The following is a 16,858-nucleotide window of genomic DNA, read 5'->3' on the forward strand; positions in this document are numbered from 1 at the left end:
GTAGGGAAAAAAAAATGCCATCATTTTCTCTCCAGGATGCTGAAAATTAGCGACCAAAGACTGCAATTAAGAGTCTAGATAATTAGGCTGCTTTTCCCGAGTGTCTGCTCTCACGCTAACAACAAAAACGTTGGCCAGAATTTTGCACCAATGTTTTCTTACAGGGTTTGCAGTCCTTTCGGCCAGTGCATGCAAACTGGAATTGGGCTGGAAACGGCCATTAGAGGAGACGTGACTCTGTTCCAGCAAGATGCAGCGTGCAGAGGAGAGGCTAGCTAGAAAATTGATCTGGCATGTAAAATAGATTCAGCCTCGGTCACCAACTGAAATGACATGGAACACATGGGAAAAATGTCTGTTTCAAGTTATTTCAGACCTGAAGAAGGGTTTGTTTTTACCAAAAGTTTCATTTCTCTATCAGCTGATTTAACAAACAACATCGCTTCTCCCTGCCGACCTGTCCTGTTCTGCAAAACTGTAACATTCTGGACCTTTGAGGTATTTTCTGTAAGCGTTGATGTTGCCCTTGGATCCTCAGGGGTTGCTAGTGGCAGAGAGGGTGCTTAAGTGGGGGATCTGCATTGAAACAGCTCCTGAGAGCAAGAACCAGCGTGGCTTTTGTGCGCAAGGGGAGCTGCCCTCCCAGAAGAGCTGGAGGACGAAAGCCTATCTAGACAGGAGGAGTAAAGCTGCTGCGGTGGGTGGTCATGGGAGAGTTGTGACCATCGCCCAGACCTCCTGACCAACTTCACTTTTCCCAGGTTCGTCCGCTTTTCTACCTGAGCCTCTCCGACCTATTCCTGGGCATGTGCTGGCTCGCTGGGGCGCTTCTCTACAGCACGCCAACCTCCAAGCAGGATCTCATCTGCTATAACCTGCAAGCGACAGGACAAGTGAGTAGCCTTGGCATCACCATTCACGCTCTTATTGTGCCCCCTTGGTTGTAATTAGCCTCGCTGGTGATCAGAGCGTGGCCATGGGGAACTGTTTCTAGACCGGCTTTGGCAGAGACTCCCTGTGTGAACTTGACTTATCAGATCTCTTCACTTTGTGTGAAAAACGGAGATAACGATGCCTGGTTTTAGGTACCTCTGGTTTGTGAGAGGCAATGAGGAAGGCAAAGAGAGCATGGGATTTTGTGGTTGCCACGTTTGGGTTGCTTGTGTAAAGCGAGTAGATGGGTCTTAATCTATTTCCTGTTGGACCCGTGCCGGCGATGATCTCTGTGCCTCTCACACGGGAGCTTTTCTATTCCTCTTCGTGCTTCCTCCACCCTGGGCAGGAACAGGCGCATTCTGCGATTCGCTTGAGCTCGGACTTACAACATAACTCATATAAGCAGCCCCGCTCTTGCTGACCTGGCCCTATCCTCTCTCAAACCATCCCAAAGATGCTCAGGGGGTGCTCAGCCCTGTGCCCCAGCCATTTGGCTGCTTTCCAGCTGATTCTGTGTGCTGGAGACTAATTGGAGTGGACTGAGGGAAATACCATTTTCCTGACAGATTGCTTTTGTCTCACCAAGTTCCCATTTCAGCGTTAGGATTTGCAAATCACTGGTCTTGAAAAACTCTGTGGGGTACGGCCAAGCTTGCACCAGAGCTGTTGTTCACAAGCGGTGATCTCTGGGCTTAAGGTTTCCTTTTAAATGACGCACAAAAACGCAGCTGGGAAGAGCAAGTGGCTGTCGGGAGCCTTGATATGTGTTATGTGGGCTGGGGCAGCTCCCTGATGGGAGCCTGATGGTACCCACAGATGGGAACTGAAACATCCTCGCTGAGCAGCAGCATCTGAAGCTGGAACGGCAATCCACGGACCTCGGAGGGCAGGGAAGGAGCTGCGTGTGCGGAATGGAAGTGTTCTCGCTGTCGTGTGCCTGGGGATGGGTGCCCATGGCCCAGGGTTGTTTCAGCAGCTGTTCCTGTGGGTAAAACCGTAATGCTCACGGTGGCGAGAGCAGCTGTTCTGCTCCTGGCTCATCTCTGGCTTCTCCAGCTCCCCTGCGCCGCCCTGGAAGCACCGCAATATGTTCACTTGGAGAGAGGAAAAAGTGGCGTGTGTGTAACTTGGCCACTTGGGAATGATGCAGAACAACGTCAAAGATGGTTTTTAGATGATGGTAGAGGGGAAAATGAGAGGAGCTTGAGAGAGGCTTTTCACAGCCGGAAGGTGGAAGGAGCACATGGGACTGAGGGTGTTTCTGAGCCGTTTCCCTTGCAGCTTTGCCTGGGGGACAGTTCTTGATGCCCATGTGATCTTTTTACAGCCTGGAGAAGACAGGCTGCACTGCTAGAGGAGATGTAGGTTGGGTGTAGACTACACGCCATCGTTTCTCAGCAGAGGCGCTGAGAGCGTGCTACGCTCCCATGCATTTCTGGCTCTTTTCTGCCCTTGCTTTTCCAGCCTGGGGCCGTGCTGCTCAGAGATACCAGCAAGGGATGGGGCACGGTGGGAGCTTTACCTTCAGGTGGGGAAAGGAGCGTGGGTAGGCAGAGCTGGCCTTGAGCAAGTCCTTACAGGCCTTGCTTTTGCCTCAGCCCCACAGGGGACAGTCAGGGTGCTGTCATGGGGTGCGCAGGGTGCCTGCCACATCCCGACCTCAGCCACAGGGTCACCGAGCTTCTCTCCCGCGTGCCACCAGCAGACCAGCCCCGGCAGGAGGACTGCCAGGGTGGCAGAGCCGGCTTGCATCTGGCAAGAGCTGTCGCTGCTGTTTGCTCTGGAAGAAATTAAAACAAACGGAGCACTTGCCATAGCAACCGTGCCCGCCTGGTGCATGTGACACGGTTGCAGGACACCTCTTCGCTAAACACCCCGGCAATGCCCTTGCGTGGTGGGAACACCTTGTGCATAAGTAGGAGCCAGTAACAGGTTTAACCAGCAGCTTCTACAGAGCCTAAGTGATCTGTAACCAAATGGAACGAGTAAACGTCTCCTGGCCCCGTTCCGCTGGTGCTGAGCGGAGTCGTCTCGCAAGGGCGGCGTTCCTGGGTGTCTTACAAACGCACGGGGCCTCTTTGTACACAAACACCTGGCAGATGTAAAACGCACTGAGGGACGAGGGTGAGGACGGGCTCAGGACTGCTCAGCAGTGGTGTTTGCAGGTGGCAGCCTTTGGAGAGACTCACACCGCAGTCCATGGGATGGGGTTGTCTCAAGGGATTGCCGTAGGAGCAAGACGATATTTTGCTCTGTTCAGCCTCTTTACCATCACTTGATCACCAAGGGCTGATGTTGCAGTGGATGGAACTCCCCTAACATCCATACCGTGTTGTAAAGGAGGGGATTGCTTTGTTCCTTGGGCTTCCCCTGTTTCAGCCCCAGGCTCTTGGTTGATATTGAATGTAAATACTGCTCCCTTCTGCTGTCCCTTGACTTTGTTCTCTCCTCCTCCCTGCCTTGCCTTTGTGTTACAATAATAAAGTCCAGAATAGAGATTGTGGTTATAATTGCACAATTCCCCCCACATTCTTCCAGTTCAGTTCCAGTGGCCTAATAATGTCCTGGCAGGCTCTGCTCATGCTGGCGAGCACAACGGGGAGCCACAGAAGTGTTATAATGAGGGGCTCCCGTGCCTCCCAGCCCCTGCTTTACCTCCCCATGGTGAGCACTGCCGGGCTGTCCACAGCCCCGAAGCCAGGGCTCAAGAGAGCAGAACTCCCTTTGCTTTCCCCTGGCAACTTCACAGGTGGCTTTTGGTTCCCTCTTCCAAAAAAGAAGGCAGTGCTGACATTTTGTGAGCCTCTCGAAGGCATTTCGAAGTGCAAGAGAACGATCTTTGTGGAGTGTTTTGATGACCTTCCCTGGAAGTAAATTGAAGAAGGGCAACAAACCCTCATTAAACCTGGCCTAATGAGCTGGAAAGTCACTGTAATGTTCCTGCTGTGATGCAGCAGCCCCTTGGACTCAGCCTCTTGAGCCAGCCAAGAGCATTTGCAACCTCAGTGAAGGAGACCAAGCTTATTTAGTGGTTACTTTCCCGGACTTAGATGAGACCAGGGCGGCAAACCTGTGCTCCTTGCCTCTTTGGCAAAGGATAGCAAATCCACAGAAAAAATTCACTTGTCCAGCCCTTCCTCTTTGCCGCTGCAGCATGTGTTTCCTGTAACACCCATGGCATGCGCATATATATAGCGCGATTAGGCAGCACTGTTTATACTTGACTGCCTGGAGCAACCATGGGTTCAGCGACAAACGCAAGAAAGATTTGGGGGTTTGTGCAGGCCATTTTATATATTTGGTCTCGTCTGAAGCTGGAATCAAGGGCTGCGAAACTCTCTGTGTGAAACAGCGTTCTGTATCCTTTCTTTCCTCCTTTTTCCCACGGAGAGAAAAGGGCTCTTGGGATGGTAGCTCAGGCTTAGGGCAGATATTCTCTGCCCCCAATGTCCTCTCTAACTGTACTATTGTTTTCTGTTTCCGTCAATTCACTGCGTAGTGAGTTCATTATGTGAGCAGCAAATCTAAGCGCCGCATCTGTGTTGTGTTTCCTAATGGATGTAGGCTAGAGAGGGTCAAAGTGCTTCCGAACCCTTTGTTGCCAGGATTTGGGCCAAAAAAATGAGCCAAGTCATAAAGATTTGTGTTTTTAAGACAGCCATGCTGTCATGAGTTCTCCTGTCCCTGGTTTCGGGCCAAAGTGAAGCTGTCTTTGGTCTAAGGTGGGAACCCCTCCTCTACCTGGCTCTTCCCAGTTGGTGTCCCACTGCAACCCCGTAGACACGAGCACAGGGGCTGTGCAGGGACCCTCGCCTTTGGCAGCCCACGGCGCTGTTTAGCATCCTGCCTCTGGCCCATGGGCTTTGGGTTCATCAGCGAAGAACTAGAAGTGCTACAGAAACTGTTATTATAGGACTGAAATACTGTTTGTATTTCTCAGATATTCTACGTGGCCTCTTTTCTATACACTGTCAACTACACCTGGCATCTCTACATGGACCTAAAGATGAAATACAGCCAGAACCTTCACAGGGTGCCCCCCCAGGTGAGTAGGACTGACGTGCAACAACTGTTGGGTACCGAGGTGTCACCGTGGGGTTTAGGAGGTGCACACGTAACAGCTTATCTCACCACAAGAACTTTGAAGGCCCTTCTGCTCCATGGCTGTGTGAATTGGCATTGACCCGCTGAGGTCAGCAGAATTATGGCCAGGTCTGCTGTAGGATCGCAGTGAAAGATTAGGCTTGCCAGGCCAAAGCAGGCAGAGGCCAAGGGCGCAGTGTACATCTCGGAGCAGGGAAAGCTCAGGACTGGGTATCGGTGAAGTTCTGCAGTTGGAAGAACAGCAGTTTGCACCAGCCGGGTAACTGGTTTGCGGCTGTCACTGCCTTCTGCCAGTGCATGCCAGAGGGGACAGGAAAGCAGGGAGTGCCTGGACAGCCTGGAACTGAGAACTGACAATTTCTGTCCTTCCCACGTGTCGTACAGTGTTCGAGAGCGTCAGTAAGAATTTAAGCTAGGATGTGTGACGGAAGCAAGATAGTGATTAAAGGACCAGTTGGTTCTGTCAACAGTGGCCAGTCCTTGCTTCATCATCGCTGGCCTTTACAAAAGCCCTTTGGGGAACCGGTGTAATCGCTGGGAACCCAGGAATAAGGACATAGTACTCAGAAAAATACTCTCTGCGTTGCAGGCTGAACAAACACTTCACACACCGCGTGACCAAAATCTCTCCTTGCCGTTGTTTCATTCCTCACACCTGGCTAAACAGCGAGGCACCATCACCGCTGTAACCGCTCTGTTGCTCCTGATGTATCACTGCAAGACGACACATTCCAGCTCTTCCCACAGAACCCATCAGCCCCGTTTCCTTTTTCTTCCCCGGACATTTACTGTGCACGGCAAACTTTGTGTCCCAGATATTCCATGTGTCGGTTTGGGAGCAGCAGGCTGGGCAGATCAGTCTCTATTTAAATTGCTTTTGTCCACAGGGTTTGGATCCAGCTGTAGGACTGGGTTCCTCCTTGCTGGACCCCATTCAAAGCACAGCACCTACCCTAAGCTCCCCACTGCGCCCATGTCGCAGTGTTGTAGCTGGTGTGTGGGTGCCAGCTGCCAAAGCACATTTTCGGGCGAGCAGAGATCAGGACACTCCAAATTGCCTGCGTTTCTTCATCAGAACACAAAGTTTCTGAGGAACAGGGTCAGGTTAAGTGAATGAACAGTACAAAAAAATGAGCAGGTTACACCAAGAGAGCTCATCGAGTGTCTGCTCCTTGTCCCGCTCCAAGTTCCCTTCTCAAATCCTCTAGTCTGGAAGGAGAACAGGCCAGTTAGCAGGTGGAAGCATGGGTTGTTTCTGCTGCAAATCAGCACAGACTGAACTCTGCGGTGTTGATTCAGTGCAAAGTGGCAACAAACATTTGTGCTGGGTCTGGGGATTAGTCAGCATTTGAAGAACCCTCAGCTGCTGAAGTGCTCCCTGGGAGCGGGTTCCTGTGAACCAGTGGCTGTACAGAAACGATCGTTTCATTAAGCTTTTTGGACTTTGCAGGTTGTAGATTACGCAAGTTGCATCGGCCGAATAGCTACGATCTCATCCAGGTAGGATTTCATTCTCTCTGGCAGAATTAGGCGGGTTTGGTAAACTGTAGCGTGCTGATCTCTGCTTCCCACTTACTCTGAAGCCAATTTTCCGAACCGCTGTGTTTGCCAGGTAGCTCTTCGGGAGCAGCAGAGTGACCGAGCAAACTCGGAGCCAGAGGCTCTGGATGGAAGGGCCTTTCTCCAACCAAGTTAGCTCTAACTCTGTTAACTATGTGTAGTTTTCCAGAAAGCGTTCCCTTTGCCAATGTCTTGCCTGCGTGAATGGAAGTGCAGAAGTTAGTAAAGCTGGTAAAATACTCTTCCAGAGCAGTGTCAATAAAACCAATTTTTAAGTCCTCTGTAGTGACAGGAGAAAAAACAAGTAGTGTTTGGTTGGGGATAGGAGCAGTGCAGTGCAATAACTAATGGTGCCGTTGTCTTTTCTCCTCTTAGCCTGATCCCTTTCCTTCTCATGGTGCCTGTGTTTTGCCTGGGCAACAGCAGTAGTTGCTACCAGAACTTCAGCCAGAAGCATGGGTAAGCTTCACGCGTCTCTCTGAAACCGCCCCGCTGCTTACACGTCATGGCAGGGGCTCAGGCCCTTCCCTTTCTCCCCACAGATGTCTCCTGATGCACACGGAAATAGCCATGCCCGCCACCGAGCCGCAAACCCTGAGTGGCTCTGTTTGCCGTGCGATGCATTTCTATGGCATTGGGGTCTTCCTCATTTCCTTCCTGATCAGCTTCATAGCCATTCTGGTAAGAAGCGTAGTCCTTGCACGCTAGCCGTTGCACCTGGATGATCAGTGTGAGAAGATTTTTCCCTTTTTCATCTTTGCATCTTTGCTTGGATGGTACCAGGCAGGCAATGTCAGGGGCCAGGCAATGTCAGGGGAAGAACCGTGTGGTGCTGCTTCCCTTTTGGAAGGGGTGGTAGGGGAGAGAAAATATTATTGTGCCACCATATAAATCCACCTGCGTTCTGGCAGCCCATCCCAAAAAGGATTTAGCAGGCAGAGAAGGCTGAGACGGTGGCAGCAGAGATCACCCACTGCATGGGTCAACAAGAGCCCAAATCAATTCAGAGTCTTCAGTTCAGAAGAGGTCACGTACAAAGGCACCGCTCTCCCCCTGGGAGTACGCCGTGGCCTGAAAAGGTTTGATAGATTGAAACGGGATACTCTGTCCTAGATGAACGAGCCAGACCAGAGCACGTGCACAAAGAACAAACGATGATGTATGCTTGTTCTTTTTTAGGTTATACTCAGTCAAGCCCGAGGTTTGTACAAAAGGTTTGTAAACTCCACAGGATTCCTGGGGGATCAGCAGTGGGCCATGATCAAGATGGTAGAACAACGTGTGATTTTTTACCCCATCGCATTCTTCTGCTGCTGGGCCCCAGGTTAGCAGAGAGCTGAGTTATTTTCACAACGTTCTCCTAGGACCTAGTGCCTGGCAATGAAACTCTGAAGAGGTGGGGTTAAAGCAATACCCTCTTCTCCATCCCTTTCCACAGCTGTCCTCCTTGGGATACTGAAGCTGACAGTGTCCACAAACAGCAAAATCTACATGGCTCTTCTCATTCTACAGGTAAATGGCTCCCTCTGCAACCTCCTACGTTTTTGCCTTCTCTGCTTGAACAGAAAAATGAGCGTTTGCCTGTTTCTAATCTCTGCTAGACAAAGCATGTTTTTAGCCACAAAGATCCTAAATCTGGCTCATTTATGCTTTTGGTTGGCAAAGATCTTTGTTAGTTGGTTTATGTTTTTCCCAGGCTTGAAAAGGTCTCAGTAACCAAAATTACAGCACCGTGGAAATTATTGAAAATAGGACTAGAAGGGATCCCCAGAAAGTCGATAGTTTGCTCCCTTTCTGTGAAAGTCCAAATTCAATTCCTCCATGACACTTGTCCAGCTGCTTGATGTGCCTGAGGCAGCATTTAGCAAAGATTATTAAAATAACTATGAGATTCCTCTATCGCCTGGGGATGCAGATGGATAAAACCATGCTGGAGGTGGGAGGCTGGGCGTAACGTGCCGGGTTTGACCGGCTGGTAGAGAGCTGCGGGGTGCTGTGCAGTGCTGGCCGACACGAGAGCCCTCATCTCCCCCGTGGTCTGTCCCAGGCTCTGACAGCAGCTTCCCAGGGGCTTCTGAACTGCATCGTGTACGGCTGGACACAGCACGTCTTCCTCTCCCTCAAACGCAACGCCTGCCGGGACGTTGACACTCAGACTCCTCTCTTGCGCTCCCAGAAGAAGTTCTACGCCAGCACACTCCCCACCGGCCCGCCGGACGTAGAGGGCTCCACGTCCACCCTGCTCTGATGAATCCCTGCGTCGAAGGAGAACGAGCAGCATCCTAACGAGACCTCGTCATGTTTTAGCAATGTCAGCCAGACCTGGTATGGGGCTGTCTGCTGCGAACTCTCTTGCCAGCAGCGAAGTTAGCTGTAGTGCCGGAGGAGCCTGAGCAGAGCTGTCAGAGACTGAGACTTTCAGTGAAGATAGTTATTTATTTTACAGGTTTGTATGGATTGTAAATGGATCCTTTAAACGTGGTAAATCTCTGGTACAGACTTTCTCCTGATGGAAATATCTCTAGAAATGCAGCGAATTACATGTAACAGCTCAGAGATCTGGTGCAGCTCCTTTGAGGATAGGTGGTCAAAGGATATTTTACTTCTCTAAGTATTTGCCATTACAAATTAACAGTAAAGCAAATGTAAATATTTTTCAATCTCCGACTTTTAATTCACTATAAAAATAGGAACATGTAGCCCACTAACACCCAACTGCAAGGAACAAAAAATTACCAAGTAGCATAAAAAAAAAATGAGCGTTCACTTCTGTGCCGTGACTTTTTGCCCTTCTGTTCTTCGGGCCAACTCCTGCTCAGCTACAATACTCAGAAAAAGGAGCTGCTGTGCTGTGACCCGGTGGATCATCTCTCCTGAGCTAGGTGAGCAGGACTTCGCAGGAATCTGTCTATAGTCTTCTGGATGCTCAAGTGAATTATTTGCTAAGTGCCACCATTCTATGGAAAAGAAAACTGGGCTTCAGCTGCGTGGCAAACAACTCTCTAACTTTTACACTCTTTATTTTCCAACAGCTTCACTTTTGGGGTCCAACCAAAAATTATTTACAGAGTAGGTAATACAAGAAGAGGGAATACTCAAGTTTTGTGTAGTTAATTTTCGTAGAGTTTACACCATCACATTGTGTGAATCACCTTGTCCAAAATCTGAGACTAGCAGGCCAGCTTCAAGCGTGTACCCACAGGGCCTGCAGTCCTTCCCCAACCTCAGCTGGTGGGTTTCCCTCTGCTTTCATGGTTTTTTTTTTAAACATACTCCTCTTCTTCCATACCCTGCTCCTCATCTGTAGGACTCTCACTTCTCTCTGTGGCTAAACTTATACAGAAAACCGCAGCTATTGCCTTTCTGTATTTGGTTACAGCAGCGAGGAGAGCAATCAGCAGGAGGGCAATGAGAACTGTCATCCCAATTACCTTACCAAACACTTTATTTTGGACAACCTCCACCATGGATACCGTGAGAGGCGGGGGAGGGCCGCTGTCGACGCTCCCTCCCAGGCCGTGGAACTGGCAGTCCGGAGGAGCCCAGCCAGCTTGGCAGTGGCAGTGTTCGAGGTTGTTGCAAACCCCTTTCCCCCCACACAAAACCTTCCCATTGCACTTGGTCCTGACCGTGGCATCTGTGCAAGTCCTGTTAATACAGATCTTTTTTGGCCCACATCGGGTGCCATCAAGCCCTCCTCCAATATCAGGTGTATCGATGCTGGCGTGGTAGGCTATGCCCCAGCACCAGTCATCAGGCCCTGGCATCTGAATGATGGTTTCAGACCCCTTCAGCACTGGTATCCTCTTCACGTTGGCACACTGCAGCCTTCCACACAGAGCATTTTGGGGTTTACATCCCACAAAAGCAACTTTGGTCCCGTCGCCGCCACAGTTGCCAAATCGATCCCCTTTTATGTTCTGCTCTTTGAAGCAACTTTCTGGAGCACCCCGAGCTTCCTTCCCAAAGACTTTTCGGCACAGGTTGTCATAGGTTGCACATTTCCCGCGGTAGCAGTAGCCATCGTCACTGCATGGTGTCCCGTCGTGCACGTGCAAATCCTCTGGGCACCACGCAGAAGTCCCGTTGCAATATTCAGGCAAGTCGCACTCATCCGCCTCCGACCTGCACTTGTGTCCTGCAGCACGAAAGCGGCATTTCTGACAGCATTGCCCAACGGAGCAGACGGCCCCTGGCTTCAGCCTGCAGTCTTGGTGACAGCAGGGATTGCCTCGGCAGTCCTGCAGCCTCCCGCAGTCACACTGCTCTCCTTCATCGATCACCTTGTTGCCACAGTGCTTAAAATGGAAGAGTCTGTGGGGCTCTGGGATGTTGCGCAAGCAGTCGCCATCGCCTCGGTGGATCAGGTCTAAGTAGCTCTGCTGGCTGCAGTTGCTGAAGGCCTTGGCGCCATCGAGCGAGTCTCCGGTCATGTAGCACTTGGTGGCCTCTCCACACACACACTCCTTTTTGTCGTGCTCCATCCCCAGGTTGTGACCCAGCTCATGAGTAAAAATAATTGAAAAGGTTATGAAATCTCTCCGGATATGTGAGACAACACCTGATTGATAACCGGGGTGGCAGATGCTACCTACGTACGCCAGCCCAACGATTAGTCCGAAGTCCATGTAAGTAAACAAATGTGCGATGTCATATTTCATCCTCTGAGAAAGGTTCCTATTTCCCCAGTCGTTAAAATTTTTAAGAACTTCTTCTATATCCTGGCTGTACTTGATGAAGTTGCTGTGCGTCCAGATCTCCAGCCCGATCAGGCAGATGCGGATCTTCAGCGGATAGTAGTATGTTTCAGATAAATTGATCGTATCTGTAACCAGAAACATCACGGAGGTCTCATTGCTGCCTTGGAAGGAAAAGAGATAGCGGTCCACCACAACAAATACCTCAACATACATGGTGTGCTTCAGTCTCTGAGACAAGTCATGCCTTCCTAAGGCTGTTTTAGCTCCCATCCCACCCGGGTCGTTTTGGATCACCTCATCCGTCAATCCACACCTCAAGGGCTTGTTCTGAGTCTTCTCTCGCCGATAGAGAAGGTGCTGGAAGGTGAGGGACCCCGGCACAGGTTCGATGCTATAGCTCCGGTTCCCGATTTCCAGCTGCCCCCTTAGACCCGAGCAGGTGCTCAGCGTGGCGAGGGAGCCAGGGCTGCCCTCCACATAGCCCTGGTAGAAGCACTCCTCGGGGACGTGGGGCTGCTCCATCACCCTCATCCCCCTGGGGCTGTACGTGATGACCGGCAGGTTTTTCACCAGAAGTCTTCTTTTCTGTGTGAGGTGAACGATGCGGTTCTCCCCCTCCACCCTGAGGACATAGGACACCTCTCCCCCTGCGGCTTTTCCCACCCTGGGGGCCAGTTTCCTCGGCCGGACTATCTCATGGACAGCATAGCCTGGTGGTGGACTATGGCCGCCTGCCCCAGGGAGGAGATATACCACCAACACTGCCCAGACCCCCAGCCTGAGGAGCAGTGCTTTTCCCCGTCCGCCATGATGTGCCTGGAGCCACCTCATCACCAACGCCTTCAAAATGGCGGTAAGACACCTCAGGGCTGGTCCTGCCGCCCCTTGCACAGACATCTTGGCCGTCTCTCCCTGGAGGCGCTCAGGCAGTGGCCGTGCCAGAGTTATTGCCTCAGGGCTGGCACGGGACCTGAGGAAGGTGCGTGCCATCCTGCTGCCCTGAGGGGTGGCTCTTCCCCTCAGTGCCCCCCGGGAAGGTTCTGGAAGCGCTGCCGTCTCTCCCAGCCGCCATGCTGCCAGCCGGCTGCAACATGAGCCCGAGGTGGAGCGAGGCCATGGCATGGGGGCCGTGGGTGCTCCCGTGAGGTGACAGGGCTGAAGAGCCCCCATCCCCACCATGCTTCCCTCACCAGGGCACCATGGAATGGCTGTCATGGCCAGGGAGCTGTGGCTGATCTTCAGAGCCGCTCGGTGAGATGCGTCCTCACCACCCTCCGGGGCGGGGAACCCCTGCCCAAAGATCGTAAATTTGAGAATTAACCACACTAACATTCCTCACAGCAAATTACCACTGCGAATGTTGATGTCCCTTGGCCACCACCTCACCTCCTTTGCCAGGCTGTAAGCCAGTGGGCTCCAGACATTTTTCTTAGTCACACACCCCATCAGTAAAATTTTTCGGAGCGTGCAGCTCCAATACATGTATATTTAGTTATCTATAAATTAATGCCTGTACTACTGAGGCTCTATGGAGACTCCTGCTGTAACCACCACCCCAGGGCACTCATCGATCGCCGGTTGCGCCCGCACGCCCGGCCTGTGCCTGCTGGGTGTCAGGCACGGCTTGTTGGAAACAAAACCACATTTTGTACGTACGCGTGAGCGCTGGCGGGCAGCACAGTCTGCAGCTCTCAACTTACCATTAACCAGGTCTACCTGGAGGTGAGCAGCAGCCCATTCCGGGTGGTAAATTCCCTTTTCCAGCAGGAAGCGCTCCTGCTCCCCAGCATCCATCTGCTTTTTCAGGATGTGCTGAAGCAATGGGGTTTGGTTTTTTGGGTTTGGATTATTATTTTTTTTTTTTTTGCACCATCCCCGTTCTGCTTCCACGCTGCTCCCAGCTTGCACTGACACCTCCGCAGCAGCCCGGCTTTTTTGTCAGCTCAGCCTGGCAGGGACCAGATGCTGCCAACAGTTTCTTTAACTGCTCAAAGCCTGCACGCTCCGGTCCAAATGATCCTGCCGGCTTCGTGCTTTCCACAGAGCCCACTGACATGAGCAGCAATGACTTTTTTTTTTCTCCCCTTGTCTTTATTTCCTTTCAGATACATTCCACATCTTTTTCTCCTGTAATTAAGCCTTGGAGCCCTTTTTTCCCCTCTTCTTGCCTCCCGTTTAACACCACCTGATGGTTTCAGCAGCTTGTGTTCGTTTCCGGGCTGCAGTGCTGCAGAGGAGGTGCTCGGTACGCCCAGGATGGGCACCCCCTGGGACCCCAGCTCTGGAGGAGGTGGTTGTAGGGTGTGGAGACAGAGTCCTATACAGCCATACGGACAGTTTGAACCCCTTCCTCTGAGCCGTAGCAGAGGAACCCAGAAGTTTCTTTGCAGGTGTCCTTTGGGGACTGTGTGTTTAGTGGAGAGGGGTCCTCGCTGCTGCAGACCCCCATGCTCTGGGCTGAGAGATGACGTTGCTGTTGCCTCCCGAAAGGCTCTGCCTCGGCCGCCCCGGGAGCCTCCTTGCTCAGTCTGTGTCTGTCAGCGTAAACCAGCAGGCGGATTTTGAATTAACTGGAGTGCTCCTGTCATTTTTGTCAATGACTTTTCTTTTCTCCTCCAGAGTGAGGTCAAGCGAAACAATTTCATTTTGCTAATCTACAGAATAAAAACTAGGTCCTCTAACGCTACCCTTGCATCTAGATGAATTTTAAACGAGTCCACCACAGCTGGAGTTTGAATCTAGAGACCGACTGAGTCCAGCTTTCCGCTGCTGCTGCACCACATCCTACACAGGGGAGTTTTGATTCTCAGCTGGTTTTGAGCCACCTTCTACCCCCTGGTCCTTCGCATCCTCCTTGGGAGCCCAATGCCTTGCCCAAAGGCATCCAACGAGTCTGTTCAATGCTTGGGTTACTCTGAGCTTTCTCACGTGCGCAATGACGAGTGCTGCGAGTGCCAGAAGAGCAACAGTTATTATGGCAATCCCAACGATGAACCTAAAAAGCCCCTTTTTAGTGACCGGTGCAGGCCCGCTATCAACGCTTCCTCCAAAGCCAAAAAACTGGCAGTAGGGAGGCGCCCAGCCGTCGGCACAGTGGCAGTTCCCTCTGGTGTTGCAGACGCCGTTTCCTCTGCACGTTCTCTCGGCGGAACAGCGGGATACCAAGGACTTCTCCTCAGGGACACAGGTCCGATTAATGCAGATTTTCTTCTCACCGCACCGCGTGCCATCCTTAACGACTCCAGCATCCAGAACGTCCACGCCCAGGTGGTAGTCTGTGCCCCAACACCAGGTATCGCCCACCGGGGTCTGAATGACGGTTGTGTGATCCGCCAGCCGAGGTAGACGTCTAACGTTTGTACACTGCACCCTCCCACACAGGACATTTTCTGGCTTACATTTCTGAAAGCTGATGTCTGCCCCGTCTCCCCAGCAATTGCCAAACCGATCCCCTTTCGTGTTCACCTCCTGGAAACATGGTAGTGGAGCAGGTTTTGCTTCCTTGCCAAAGAGTCTCATACACTGCAACGTGTGAGATTGGCATTTGCCTGAGTAACAGTACCCGTCCTCAGCACACACAGTCCCATCTTGCTTGGCCACATCTGCTGGGCAATGCTCGGATGTCCCGTTGCAATACTCGGGCAGGTCACACGGACCTGCACTCTCCCTACACACTTCTCCTTCTGGAAGAGGCTTGCAATTCTTACAGCAGCCTCCAGAAGTGCAAATGGCTCCTTCTTTTTTTTGACAGGTATTGTCACAACAAAGGTCCAATTTACACTGCGTGTCGGAGCCACAGTCGCACTCCTCCCCAACCTCCAGGACGCCGTTCCCGCAGCGCTGCAGTGCAAATGCACTGACCGGTTCTGGGGCGTTATTAAGGCAGAATCCTTGCCCTGATGCAATAAAATCAAAATAGTGCTTTTTGCTGCAGTTGCTGAACTGATAGTTCACTGTGCCGTGCGCGCTCATGATGCATTTGGAGGTGTTTCCACATCTGCAGGATCTGTCATCGTGCTCCATGCCAAGGACATACCCCAACACGCGAGCGACATGGACTGCAGTGTCCATGTAAGGCTGTTTCGCAAACGCTACAACAGCAGAGGCGCGTTTTCTATCGCATGCGCTGGCGAAGTTGGATTTGCCACCCACGTGCGACGCTCTCGTATCGTGATCAAAGTCCATGGAGGCAAACAGACACCCCACGTCATGCACGGCATAGGTAAGGCTTTGCTGCTTCTGCCAAAGGTTAAAGCTGTGGAGGACCTTGGTTATGTTTTTGGTAACACTGATAGGGTTCTTCTCCACCCAAACCTCTAGCGCAGTTATCAGAACACGAAGGCGGAAAGAATAAAACAGCCCATCCACCAGATTGATTATTTCAATGACTTCCAGTGTCACATTAGTTATACTTCTGCCAAAGGCGTCAAACCCTTCCTTGTCCACCATGACAAGGAGCTCCAAATACCGCGTGTGCCCCCGGGGCTGGAACTGCCCTGTTGCCGTACCAGGAGCTGGAAATGGTCCGTCTGCGTCGGGCGTTTTGTACATCACTGTTCCCGGAACCGCCTCCTCCCTCTGCAACAGAAGATGCTCAGCCATGGAGGAAGCTGCCAGGGGCTCGATGCTGTAGCTTGAGTTTCCAACCTGCAGCAGTCCTCTGAGCCCGGAGCAGGTAGTCAGCGTCACCGCGGAATCGGGGATGCCTTCCACGTAGCCATGGTAATAGCAACCTGCGGGCACGTGGGACTGCTCGACCACGACTTCCCCTCGGGAGTCACGAGTGAATACGGGGAAGTTTTTTAGTACAAAGTCTTTCTGCCTGAGGTGAATCGTGTAATTTACCCCCTGAATGCTGATGATATAGGACACTTCGTCCTGGCTGGCCTTCCCTGCCTTGGGGCCGAGTTTCCTTGGAATGACTATCTCGTAGGCTGTGTAGCCCCAAGAGGGCTGGGGGCTGCTGTCTGCGCAGGGCAGCAGGAGCCCCCGGAGGAGGAAGGAGAGGCCCAGTCCGAGGAGGAGAACCCCTCTGCCCCTCGGGTCGCACCTTGGCTGCGTGCAGCTTGGAGCCATGGTCACTGCCTCCCCGGCTGGAGGAGACGGAGGAAAATGCGGACGATGAGACATCAGAAAAGCAGCCTTTAACTCAGCAGCAAAGGTCCCTTCTCACCACCAGGACACGGTCCCTCAGGGTCTGGCCTCTTCTCCGCGCTCAGCCTGCAGCCAGGCTCAAGCCTCCTGCTCCCTTCACCCAACGTGCCGTTTCTTAGCTCTTCCTCGGCTACCTGACCACCAGGGAGGTTGGGCACACAGGGGGGGCCAGCCAGCCTGCCAGCCAACGGAGCAAAGCAGCACCAGGGAAGCCCTGGCACAGGGTGGGAAGCCGTGGGGGAGCTGCTCTTGGGGCTGGAACGGAAGGGTCCGAGGGGTGACCGTTTCTCCGGCCCCGCTTTGAACGCAAACATTCCACAGGGACACCGGCACAGGCGGGAGCAGCATCGCATTAAATCTGCCCTATCTCATCATTAAAAGCCTGCAGCACCCTACTTGGGCTG

General features: G+C 52.2%; 3 protein-coding genes across 3 annotated transcripts in view; 1 reads left to right on the plus strand and 2 right to left on the minus strand.

The window, feature by feature from the left end:
* TMEM116 (transmembrane protein 116) overlaps nucleotides 1-9,069 on the plus strand; it is a 13,365-nt gene extending 4,296 nt beyond the window's left edge. Inside the window, exons 4-11 of the mRNA XM_035891684.1 lie at nucleotides 762-893; nucleotides 4,877-4,981; nucleotides 6,491-6,540; nucleotides 6,976-7,059; nucleotides 7,143-7,281; nucleotides 7,780-7,924; nucleotides 8,039-8,112; nucleotides 8,648-9,069. Of these exons, the coding sequence (XP_035747577.1) occupies nucleotides 762-893; nucleotides 4,877-4,981; nucleotides 6,491-6,540; nucleotides 6,976-7,059; nucleotides 7,143-7,281; nucleotides 7,780-7,924; nucleotides 8,039-8,112; nucleotides 8,648-8,848 (930 nt within the window). The 3' untranslated portion in view covers nucleotides 8,849-9,069. The remainder of the gene's footprint in view (nucleotides 1-761; nucleotides 894-4,876; nucleotides 4,982-6,490; nucleotides 6,541-6,975; nucleotides 7,060-7,142; nucleotides 7,282-7,779; nucleotides 7,925-8,038; nucleotides 8,113-8,647) is intronic.
* A 631-nt stretch (nucleotides 9,070-9,700) lies between these two features.
* LOC104123974 (disintegrin and metalloproteinase domain-containing protein 20-like) lies at nucleotides 9,701-13,272 on the minus strand. Its single transcript, XM_009636279.2, has one exon. It carries the CDS (start codon nucleotides 12,630-12,632, stop codon nucleotides 9,864-9,866), a length of 2,769 nt encoding a protein of 922 aa, XP_009634574.2. The 5' UTR covers nucleotides 12,633-13,272; the 3' UTR covers nucleotides 9,701-9,863.
* Nucleotides 13,273-13,468: 196 nt separating this feature from the next.
* Nucleotides 13,469-16,376, minus strand: LOC104123985 (disintegrin and metalloproteinase domain-containing protein 9-like). The gene has a single exon (XM_035891517.1). It carries the CDS (start codon nucleotides 16,374-16,376, stop codon nucleotides 14,085-14,087), a length of 2,292 nt encoding a protein of 763 aa, XP_035747410.1. The 3' UTR covers nucleotides 13,469-14,084.
* Between the last annotated feature and the right edge of the window lie 482 nt (nucleotides 16,377-16,858).

This window comes from Egretta garzetta, unplaced genomic scaffold (genome assembly GCF_000687185.1).
Source record: "Egretta garzetta isolate BGI_Z169 unplaced genomic scaffold, ASM68718v1 scaffold330, whole genome shotgun sequence".
NCBI classification, from domain to species: Eukaryota; Metazoa; Chordata; class Aves; order Pelecaniformes; family Ardeidae; genus Egretta; species Egretta garzetta.

Coding starts and splice junctions, on each gene's coding strand:
- LOC104123985 (XM_035891517.1), bottom strand. CDS start 16,376: ATGGCTCCAAGCTGCACGCAGCCAAGGTGCGACCCGAGGGGCAGAGGG.
- LOC104123974 (XM_009636279.2), bottom strand. CDS start 12,632: ATGTTAGTGTGGTTAATTCTCAAATTTACGATCTTTGGGCAGGGGTTC.